We start from the raw sequence: 12,658 nt of genomic DNA on the forward strand, positions 1-12,658 counted from the left end.
AGAAACTCTACTGTGCTGCATAGTCCGGGGCTGCAAAAATAAGTTCTCTACCAAATCCTTACCCAGGACAGTTATCGCTGGTACGCCAAGCGTTCAACATGGCCGGGAAAGCCAATTTAAATTGCTTATGGCGGAACTTACAAATGTACTGAACAATGGCATAATAACCAGGAAAACGTGCCCGAGAGAGGAAAGCCTTAACCAGTTTCAAATGTGTACCTCCAAGGGTTTAATAACAAGTACTTGTGGAAAGAGTACCAAATCTATCACGCTAGTGGCTATATGTCGCACCGACACAGACAGGTCTTATGGCGACAATGGGATAGGAAAGGGCTAGGAGTTGGAAGGAAGCGGCCGTGGCCTTAATTAGGGTACAGCCCCAGCATTTGCCTGGTGGGAAAATGGGAAACCACGGAAAACGATCTTCAGGGCTACCGACAGTAGCGTTCGAACCCACTATCTCCCGAAAACTGGATAATGGCCGCACTTAACCGACTGCAGCTATCGAGCTTGGTGAAAGAACTATTAATAAACAGAAGATGCGAGAGCCAACGGGTGATGATATATATCAAAATTTTGTGACCCTCTGCGCCGCAAACAGCCTGATATAATTTTAACGTGTTTTGCCTTATAGAACTCCTAAGAGGCAGCAACATAACTGAACCAAAATGTTCTGTTCTTTGTGCACAGATGTGTATCAGATGACATGAACAACCCGGGACATAAACAGAAGAATAACTGTCCTTCACAAATTTGGCAACACCTTTATTTGCCTCTGATAATTGTGTATACATTCTCAGATGAAAAAAGAAATGCAATTTTCCCATGGAATGGCTGAAGAAGACAATTCACTATTAATAACAAGAGAAAATTCCCTCACCTCTATTGTCGATACTCTCATAACAATGACAATAGAAGAGTTGATATTTGACCTCTCTGAGTATTAAGGAAAGAGACAACTATAGGATAAAGTTTAACTGCATTGTGAGTGTGCTGTGTATTGAACTAGAGCAGAGGGTTTCATTCTTGCACAACCATATTTCTGAGATATTTTAGAGTTGGGGAACATTGATCTAAATAAATTTCCAGCGTGGTCTGAAACTGATTACAGAATATTATGCTCCAAAAGAGACTACGTGAGCAGCAATTCGGCATTTGCCACCGCAGTTTCACTACTTTTTACGAAGAACGATGAAACAGACTAGTTTCGTAATTTTGATTCACCATACACGTGATGTTTCTTTGATTCTGTGAAGGGGCAATCATCTCGCCTACTGTGAGCCACATAGAAATCACACGAGCACACACTGCAGAACATGTGGTTTTCACTAATACGTGAAGCAAGTAGACATGGCCATTTGTTTGTGTAAGAGTCTTGATATTTCTGTAACACTGCTGTCTTCTTAGAGGAAGATGCTATTTGACAATTGCTCTGCCTCTTTTCACAAAACTAACGAGCGAGTTAGCCATGCAGTTAGGAGCGCACAGCTGTGAGCGCGCATCCGGGAGATAGTGGGTTCAAACCCCACTGTCGGCAGCCCTGAAGATGGTTTTCCGTGGTTTCCCATTTTCACATCAGGCAAATACTGTGGCTGCACGTTAATTAAGGACTCTGCCGCTTCCTTCCATTCCCAGCCCTTTCCTGTCCCATCGTCGTCATAAGACCTAACTGTGTCGGTGCGACGTAAAGCAAATAGCAAAAAGAAAAATAGCATTTCACAAAGCGAATCTCTTCTTTTCGAATCAACGACTAGGATAATTAGAACTGAAACGCGCTAAATATACCATTCGCTCTACGCACACAACAGAGAGAGAGCCGAATACACACACTAGAGAACAGCAGAGCAAGGAGTAGGGCCTACTTCACGGCCGACTTGATATGCCATTCTAGCTAAGAGAGCAGGGTATGTACTGTATATGCAGCTGGCCATGATTTCACAACGCTAGCGGGAAACAAAAGGAAGTGACAACTGTCAAGTATGTGTAGTTGCCAACTAACCAACACTGGAACGATCAGTAATGCTCTAAGGGATTGAACGCTTTTTACTTCTTTTTTCTCATAGAAAAAATTTTTTTAACGTCACCATGTTGCTTTTCCGAAATAATTTCCCCTTCGAACATAATGCCGCATTTGCGAAGTGAAATCCGTAATCATTACGGACAATCCATAATAGTTGGCACTTCTGCATCATGTCTTTGCGTCTTGTAAGCCTCAACTACAGATTGCCAAACGTAGTGTAGCGTAGTAATTAGTGTGAATACGAGTTGGTGAAGTTGGTTGTAATACCAGAGGAAAGATATGAAGTGAAAGGCACTAACAAAGACGAAGTGGTAATTATAAGTGGAATCCTCTACACTTTCCTGTGTTGTTTGTCGAAAGAGCTGGGGATGCCGCTGTCTACTTTGAAAAGCATTATAGCGAAGAAAGAAGAGATTTTGGCTTCTGCAGGGAATACTTCAGCAAATTGCAAAAAAGTTCAATCTGAAAGTACGATGAAGTAGAACAAACTCTGCTAATACAGTTTAAAGAGCAGCGAAGTACCTTCGAGCGGGACTACTAATGAGAAGAAAGCTCAAGAAATTTTAATCAAATTAAAGGTACCTTTTACTGCATTGAACAGGTGACTGGGCCACTTTAAAAATCGAACACGCATCGTTTACAAAACAGTTTGTGGCGAAGCAAAGAGTGTAAGTGCGGAAGAAACAGGAGTGTGGAAGGAAACAGTTCTGCTTGCTAAAATAAGCAGTTACAAACCTTGCAACGTATTTAATCTCGATGAAGTTGCACACTTTTACCACCTTATCCTGGACAAGTCTCGAATTTTGAAGGGAGAATCCTGAAACGGGGGAAAATTAAAGTGCGAGTTACTGTATTGGTTGGTGCTAATATGGAAGAACTGAAAAACTACCTCTACTGATGATAGGGAAATCTAGCAAGCCACGTTGTTTCAAAAATGTCAGGATTTTACCATGCAAGTACACGAGCAACAAGTCAGCTTGGATGACAAGTTCCCTGTTAGAAGAGTATACTGTATGTAGGCACCAGATACCAAAATGGGGAGCCAGAACAGGAAGATTGTGGTGTTTATGGACTACTGCCCTGCTCATCCCAAGGAGTGGCCCCATTTAAGGAACATGAAGGTAGAATTTTTTCCACCAAATACTATATCGGTACTACAGCCGATGGACAAAGGAATCATCAAGGTATTGAAGCAGAGGCACCGAAAACCAGTTGTGTGAGATATGCTGCTACGCATGGAAGCAGGCAAACCCATCATCAAAACATCTCTTTTGGACACAATTCATTTCATTGCCTCATCTTGGGATTCAGTGGAGCCTGTAATAATAGCAAATTGCTTCAAGAAAGCAGGCTACGGTGGTGGCACCAACAGCATTGTTATGGAAGTTGGTGATGAAGAGCCAGGATGCTGGAGAACTATACAGAAGAAGATTGAGATTACCAGTAGTTTCAACGACTTCGCTGCCATTGATGATATGGTAATTGCTTGCGAGGAGCAGACCATCGATGAGATCTGCAAGGAAATTCAGGCAGGAGATGATGAGAATGAACAAGCAGAATAAGAATGAGAAGAACAAGAAGAGGAGGAGAATCCCCCAAGGCCATCTTGCAGCGAGGCAAGCAACAGCCACCATGTTAATGTTCATAGTATTTCTTCTCATCTCTTGTGCAAGGTTTTGTATAATATGTTCCCTTCTCTTATCAACCATATTTTTAACACATTAGGTACAATTATTTTACTTTATCTCTAAATATACATATCATGATAATCAAATTTTTATATTGTGGCTTTCTTTCAGCAGGGGCTGCCTGGCCGAGGTGGTAAAGGCGTGCTCCGTTCGCCCGGAAGGACATGGGTTCAAATCCCTGCCAGGAAGTCATAAAATTTAAGAAACGGGATTTCCACTTTCGGAGGTGTATATGGTCCTGAGGTTCACTCAGCCTACACCAAAAATGAGTACCAGGTTAATTCCTGGGGGCAAAGGCGGCTGGGCGTAGAGCTAACCACTCTATCCCATCACGTGCCGAGGTTAGCAATGGTGGAAGCCTTTACCTTCCACTCCTCCAAGGGCCTTCATGGCCTGTACAGAGGTGACTTTGCTTTTTCTTTCAGCAACACTTATATAATCGGCCTATTTCGGTATTGTTCACAAACAACGAAATCTGTTGGTTGTTTCGCATGTATTTCAAATTACAGAATAAGTTTTTAGGCATTACCCCTTTTAAGACGATTCCAGCTTAAGAACTTTATTTTTTATTTTAGTTCCTTGAAAAACTTCGTAACAGTTGTTCACTGTATATTGCATTTATATTGCATGCCAGATGTTCAAGTTAACATGATGCAGATTTGTACAATTATTAATTATGACCCTAGTATAACCTACCAGATCACTGGACTTTTGAAACACAGTGCAATTCAAAGTAAACCCTTATCTAACAAAAGGTTTTCACCTCACCGAGAGTAAGTGAAATGAGGTTTACTGGAATGAGTCATTTTTTAACATTATGATCTTAAAATAGAACAATCTAACATGTTACTACTTGATTCTTCTTAACACAATGAAGTTAGATCTTCCACTGTGGACTGAGCATTTTAGGGAGTTTCCACATTTTTATACAAAACCGATAACCTTAGTGACAAAACTATTCTGGATTCAGCAACATTTGAGCTACATACGCATATCCTGTTTCTCAAAATCGGAACAAATCCACTAACTTTTATAAATAAATTAAAAACCCTTTACTCTAATTTCATTTTTTTTTCAAATGTTCACAATGCATATCAAAAACATGAAAAACTGAGCTCGATAGCTGCAGTCGCTTAAGTGCAACCAGTGTCCAGTATTCAGAAGATTAGTGGGTTTGAACCCCACTGTCGGCAGCCCTGAAGATGGTTTTCTGTGGTTTCCCATTTTCACACCAGACAAATGCTGGGGCTGTACCTTAATTAAGGCGACAACTGCTTCCTTCCCACTCCTAGCCCCTTCCTGACCCATCGTCGCCATAAGACCTATCTGTGTCGGTGCGACGCAAAGCAACTTGCAAAAAAATGAAAGGTTATGTAGTCACACACACACCACATTTATAAAATACAACATACATACTAATCATTGAGAAATGAAAAAATTACATAAATTGTGGAAACTGGCTCTATTTGTCAGCCATGTGAGACCATGTAATAACTATTACAAAAGTTTAGAAAATTAACTTTTATTTTTTTTAATTCTCTAAGAAGTTACAGAAAAGTCTTCCATTAAGAAATGACCAAATAGTTAAAATATATGCTGCACTGTCTCAACAGAAACAAAATAGTTTTCATTTTATGTTGAGCAGTGATCCAGTCCAATTTAACTGCAGCAATTATTAAAATATTCCTGTCCAGTGAACACAGAATAAGAATTAGTTATTATGTAAATTTTTTAGCTACTCACCCTTATCTGCTCCACAATCTTGCGAATCTGTGGTTCAAAACCCATATCTAGCATTCTATCTGCTTCATCCAGTACAAGGTACGTACACCTCTTCAAATTCGTCTTCCCGCTCTCCAGGAAATCTATCAAGCGTCCAGGAGTAGCTATGACAATTTCCACACCACGTTCCAAATCACGAGCCTATAATAAATAATGTCCCACAGATAAAGCATTATAAAAATATAAAAATTAGAAAACTTGTTAAAAAAGTGAAGCATAAATATGACAGGCAAACAACTTACTACCTTCTCTTCCCAATTTGGAGAAGAAGAGTATGCAAGTTGTAGTTCTGACAAATAACAGTGGAAGTAAGAAGCCAATGAACTGATTCAGTGTTTTATTGATGTGAATAAAGGAAGCACTTTCTTTCAAGAGATGAATGTGCCAACGGAACCAATGAAGGAAAAACGAATTTACGCAAATAATTTGAGCAGGAAGGTGAGAAAGAAGATAGTGAAACTATTCGGCAATAGTCATTGTCACAGCCTTTCTGCGGTTCTCGCAGAACTGTGAGGTGACAGTGAAGGTTTCAACCAAGTGCCCCTCTTTCAGTAGTAGGGACCCCTTTTGAAGAATGCGGATAAACTCTCATCAAATGACACCAGTAGTTGACAGCGGATCCAACGACATAGCGAGAAATGAAGGACATCAAGCTCAAAGTACAGAAGAGTCTCGTTAATCCGAAATAATTGGGACCGGAATCTGTTCGGATGATATAGATGATGATTCCCATAGGGAATCTGAAATATTTGTTCCGAATGAGTAAATTTGTAATACCAATATAAATGGTCCGTTATTGGACATTATAAATTTTCCAGCTAACTCATTCTTGTTGCCAGCGTTTCGCCCCCATGTGCTAGGCTGGGCTCATCAGTTGGTGAAAATTTATAATGTCCAATAACGGACCATTTATATTGGTATTATAAATTTACTCATTCGGAACAAATATTTCAGATTCCCTATGGGAATCAACATCTATATCATCTGATGGCCAAGCAGGCATCAATTTTTGATAATGAGACAAAGTCTCTCATAGTGCATTGGCACTGCCGGTAGCTAAAAATTAGCCTACGCAGTGGCCTCCATGGTACGCACTATCCAGCCTCATGGTAGGTGTGCTAGGTACCAACTGATGAGCCCAGCCTAGCACATGGGGGCGAAACGCTGGCAACAAGAATGAGTTAGCTGGAAAATTTATAATGTCCAATAACGGACCATTTATATTGGTATTATATTGGTCTGTTCAGATTACAAAATTTTCGGATTAAGCGGAAAATATTTTTAAATAATAATGTCATTGTTTTTACGTCCCGCTAACTACTTTTACTATTTCCGGAGATGCCTAGGTGCCGGGATTTTCTCTCGCAGGAGTTTTTCACGTGCTAGTAAATCTACGTACACGAGGCTGACGCTGCTACGCCCACTGATGTATGTTTGAGACGCTGGTTTAACACTGCATCTTCGAGTAGGTTCCAGTCACAACGGCAAAAGAGACTAACAGACTTTCTAAAAATAAACAACCCGTGATTGACGCTTTATGATATGTAATTATGTTTACATTAAGTTATTCTAGTAAAATATGACTAATAAAACGCAAGTCAATCTTCATTCTAAAATATGTTCTTTCATTTCAATACGGAGATTTTTTTTTTTTTAATTTCATATTTAAGTTCGGATTAACCAGACTTTTGGATTAACGAGGTTCGGGTTAACGGGACTCTAGTGTATTCTCAAAAGATTCTAGGTAAGCTGACCCATACAAATGTAATAGTGACAAAAGTGGCTCATTGAGATGATTTAGCTGATTGGTAAATTGTAAATAGAGCAGTTAAGAACACAAATGAGAAATTAAAACATATGTACTTATTTTAGAAATGTAACACTATTAGACACTAGTAAACTGACTGTAGGAAATCAAGAAGATGGAACCCACATGCAGAATATGGGCACCGAAAGCACGATATCCAGATCAATACTCTACCTCGAAAGCATTCAAAACCCACTGAAGCCTGAGGTGGGCTGTGTTATGTAATTGGAGGGCGAGAATACTGTATTTATTTGCCTGTACCTCATTTACTTAATTTTCATCTTCAAAAATTGGGGATGGTAAAATAGGTGCAAATTTTACATATGGTAATATACGTTGGAATGATTTAGAAACAGAAGAATGAACATCTAAGATCATCAAATCAACACACAAAATAGTTATGGTATTATACCCTATTTACACATAGTTATATTAGCACATTGAAACAATTTTGTATCAAGCTCCTTCGTGCACTGCTATAGCTGACTAGTCACACGACTAAATGCTGTATCATAGCAACATCGTGCAATGTGGAGAAAGTTTAAGGCTGCACAGTGTTGAAATGTCATCATGCAAGTGCCTAAAATACGAAATATTTGATCCTAATAGTGGCTGACTTCTACAAACTATTTTTAAAAATGTACTCGCCTGCAAATGTACTGCAAATCAATCTGATTTCGGCAGAGTTTTTGTTTCAAATATGCAATACAAGAGAAGCTTTCTACCATCCGTTGTCGCCGGTATCACAGTGAATCTTAATTTTTCATGTCAAGTAATTTGAACTAGAATGTTTGATGCACCAGCGGCACTAATTGTGGTATTTGATGGCATATCAAGGTACAACGGCGTTCGATCAGCGTTGCCAATTTCAGACAGCAGAAAGTGACGCAGTTTCCTGTGTCTTGACAAAGCGCTGAAATTCTATCATTTTGTCCGTATAATCTGATGGAAGCCACTTGGACAGTGATGTACTTTTCCGCAAACCTAGTCCATTTTGGCACAAAGCATTCTGACAAACCTCTACTTGTTTTAAAATCATTCCATGTACCACCAAGACTTCATGCAATTTCACATGGTTTTTAAATGGCACCATTTCATGAATTACAGTATACTGTCCTTGTCTCTTGCTTCTCTAACCCACTCCAGGACTTTTATGACCACATTTTTGTAACTACCTTTTTCACACTACAGAAGAAATTTTCAGATTTCTTTTATCCCCTTTGTGTGTCTGGTTACACCAATAGAGAATCATGCAAGGCTGAACTTCGTATTTACAACTCACAGCGCTCACACGCACTTTCTGCAGCACATTCTAACACACTGAACTTAACCCTCGGGCCCGTAGTTGATTTATCTCTAATTGGTGGGTGTGCATCACACGTGCAGTATCTGTTGTATATCACTATGCCATGATTATTCACATGATATGCACTTATAATACACCAAAACGTTCACAATAAACTAAATATTTGAGAGTAGTTCACATTTACTTTCAAATACTTTATACACTGAGAGACACAAAAAACGCAACACTTCAATTTATTTCAAAACTGAAATTTAAAATAAATTTATGACACTAATCGACTATCTATGATAGAATATTGTGGTACGGTCACATCTGTGTGTCTAACAATGAAAAGAAAAGACTATTATAAAGGAATTTAACAAATTAAGCCAGAGATGAAAATTTCAAGGAAATATTGAGTAACCACATAAAAGTAATGCACTTGTTTCGATGTTATACACTTTCATTTCACAGACCTTGGAGACTATCTCACGGAAATCTGTTCACATCTTCAAAGGCGTGTATTGCCGCCTCTTGCACCAATGACAGCATTCAACCTTTCAGGCATGCTCCCTCTTAATGTGGTAATGTCCTGATGAGGAATTTTCATCCATTCTTCCAGGAGGCCATTCCGTAGGTCCTGTAGGGTCTCTGGATAGTGCTGACGGCCTCTTCTCCCCAGCTGGTTCCAAATGTGCTCAATAGGATTCAAATCACGGCTTCGAGCAGACCAAGCCACAGCACGGATCCCTGTTTCATCCAAGAACTCTTGCACTATTCTTGCAACATGTGATCGTGCACTGTAGTGCATTAGTGTAAAACCATCAATAAACAGAGCGAAAGGCACTACATGCTCCAGAAGGTTTTCCTCCACATACCGATGTGCAGTAAGGCTCCAATTCTCCACGGAGACCGAATCCGTCCTTGCAGCTGTATAGATTACTGCTCATACCATCACAGAACCACCTTGAAAAGGTGTCCTGAATAAGAATGTGCAACAAGAATACCTTTCCCCTGGCCTTTTCCAGCTCTCTCTCTTCCGTCAAGTGATCAGGTGCCAAATCGCAACTCATTGGTGAACAACACTTGATCCCATTGTACTTCCAGCCAAGATGTTCCCTTGCAAAATGCAGTTGAGTTGTGTGATGCTCTCTGGCGAGTTCTGGGCTTGTAGCAAGTCTTTTGGACTTAAGACCGGCATCTTCCAGTCTTCTTCGAACACTTTTCTCACCAACACTGACCACTCGAACTTCAGAGTTCATTTTGTGCTTCAACGGCAGTGGTGCAGAAAAGAAGCAGTAATCTCTCTCCAATGTTGCTCTTCTTGGGCCTGATCCTGGTCTCCTTGCAAAGCCTCCAGTTTCCCTGTACCTTCGTATGGTTCTGGAAATCGTGGAAGGTGCAGCCTCAACACCTCTACTACGTAATGCATGCTGCGAACATCATCTACCAAAGCAACAGTTTTTGCAGCTTATTCAAGGCTTAACGGCACGTTTACTCCAGAAAGCTGATGAAGACAATCGCAGAAAGATCATTACAAGATATTTGAATCATTCTGTATGGACGGTTTTCAACTTAAAGGAAAAATTAAAAGTATTCTCCTAATTCAATAAAAAACAATTCCATCATTAGATGGAGCAATAAAATTCAAACATGTTTAGACTCGTTTGAGCCATCTCCAGTGAAGTAAGGGGGTTGAAGTAATCTACATAATACAAGCTAAAAATGTGCTGAAAATATAATGTAGGAATGAAAGAAAAACAAAAGAGACAAGACGGAAATAAAAACAATAACAATATACAATATTTACGTCACTAGATGGAGCAATAAATAACTCGCTGAGACAAATTCAGTGAAAAAAAGATTAATATAAAACATAATTGAATCCAAAAAGTATGCTAAAACTAAGAAAAAAAATAAATTATACAGACCGAACGAAACAATAAGTGCTAATGGTGAGGCTGCAGACCACACAGTATAAAAATTGAGATTGATAACAATTCAAAACAAGACAAAATATAAGTGTTGAAAATTAAGGCTGGCAGTCTTTGTAGAAACACCACCACCACGAATAGCTAGGAGGGGAGCCAACATTGGAAACAATCTTCGAGAACGGGACTGCTAAATTGAGAATGCTGCTATTCTGAAATTCTAAATTCATTGGCATTTTTTTCATCACTTATCACATACATTTCACCTGCCACGTTGTCTCCTCTCAATGTTGGTTTCTCAAATTTTTTCGCTCCCCTCCTAGACATTTGTCGTGATGGTGTTCCTACAAAGACAGACTGTCAGCCTGAATTTTCAACACTGATTTAGTCTTGTTTTTGAATTATCAAACTAAATTTTTAGACTAAGAGGTCCGTAACATCACCATTAGCACTTATCGTTTTGTTTCTGTCTGTATCATTTATTTTCTTTTCATAGTTTTAGCACACTTTTTGGATTCAATTATGTTTAATATTAATCTTTTTTCACAGAATTTACCTCAGCAAATTATTTATTGCTCCATGTAGTGACGTAAATATTGTATATTGTTATTGTTTTTATTTCTGTCATGACTCCTTTGTTTTTTCTTTTGTTCCTTCATTACGTTTTTAGCACACTTTTAGCCTATATTACGTAGATTACTTTCACTGAAGATGGCTCAAACGAGTCCAAACTTGTTTGAATTTTATTGCTCCATCTAATGATGGAATTATGTTTCATATTAAATTAGGAGAATACATTTAATTTTTCCTTTGTAAAGTGAAAACAGAAAGATCATACAAACATGCGTAAATGAAAGGGGGAAAAATTAAAGGTGAGTGAGTGAGAGAGAGAGAGTGTGTGTGTGTGTTTTCGTGGTTTATAGCACACAAAAATCAAGAGATTTAGCATTTTGATTTTCAAATGTAGCATTTTGTAGCATCTATACTTGAGGCGTCTAGTATCAAAACCAGCCAAGTCACAAAATTTACGAAAATGAGGTAAGGTTATCAATTTGAAGAAGAAGTATAGCACTATCAGGTGAAACAAGAATATGCTTTAAAATCATCCATGTCTTCATGTTACAGAGCACTGAATTCTTGGTCGTGCAACAGAATGGGCCAAGTCATGCAGGCAGTGAATTCAAAAGCGGCCATGTCATGTTGCAGCATTATTGTCTGGATTCTTGTGTTGTTACATTATGCAACAATGTGATATCTGTAGGCAAAATTGTTCCATGTATTGTATATTCTTTGAAGTCATAATATTTTCTATTTTGTTCATTTGCAACACTGAAATACGTATTCGCAGGCTTGTTACCGTTATTTGCGCAAAAGCAATAGTATTTCCTATGTGCTCGTATTTTGTCATTGTTCCTGTGTATATTTTTCCGAGTGGTGAACTGAAAAATTTATTTTCATACCTTGTCCTACATTACGGAAACATAGAAGAAATCCCCAGATCAAGTGCAAGAAAAAAACAAGAGATACATCACATTGGAAATAACAACAATGAAAGCAAGAGTGGTAAGAATAACATTTAATTTTATTTTACTACAGATTATCAATGTTTCTCGCACAAAATTCTGTTCAAGTAAAAGGTGAGGTATTTTACAATAATGATCTTGGGAATTATCGAAGTTTGAGTAAAAGAGGTAAATCGCTGGCTCAAATGACACCTCACAGAGTGATCAAAGGCATTACTCTTCCTGTCCCTAAAACAAAAGACATAAAAAATCTCCTGCTTTGGCTCAACATGGCAAGATCATCCATCACTGCAGTTTTATAAAACTATAATATTAGCAAGAGAAACAACTTTCACTGGTATGAGAGTTCCAACACACTCTGAAGTCTGCATCAATAGTCCACGTAAAATGCCTCGCGTATAATAAATAAGAGCAAATTGAAGACTTAAAAACAACAATATTATATAGTATGTGAGAACAGTACCTATCTTAATAATGATTCTTTTAATATAAGTGAATATTATTGCTGATCATTTTCTTTTACTGTGTTCAAGATCTAAGTGAACTACAAACTTTAAGTGAGAGAAATCCTATTTTGTACTCTCCTCAGCTTTCTGATGTTCTTCATATATTATTATTCCAT

At 38.6% G+C, this 12,658-nt stretch overlaps 1 protein-coding gene across 4 annotated transcripts in view; it reads right to left on the minus strand.

Annotated features, from left to right (window-relative positions):
• The window catches only part of LOC136856975 (probable ATP-dependent RNA helicase DDX17), a 162,051-nt gene that overhangs the window by 50,243 nt on the left and 99,150 nt on the right, over window positions 1–12,658 (minus strand). For all 4 annotated transcript variants that reach the window (XM_067135297.2, XM_067135296.2, XM_067135294.2 and 1 more), the window contains one exon: window positions 5,452–5,631. In XM_067135297.2, coding sequence (XP_066991398.2) covers window positions 5,452–5,631 — 180 coding nt within the window. The remainder of the gene's footprint in view (window positions 1–5,451; window positions 5,632–12,658) is intronic.

This window comes from Anabrus simplex, chromosome 1, assembly GCF_040414725.1.
Source record: "Anabrus simplex isolate iqAnaSimp1 chromosome 1, ASM4041472v1, whole genome shotgun sequence".
Lineage (NCBI taxonomy): Eukaryota > Metazoa > Arthropoda > Insecta > Orthoptera > Tettigoniidae > Anabrus > Anabrus simplex.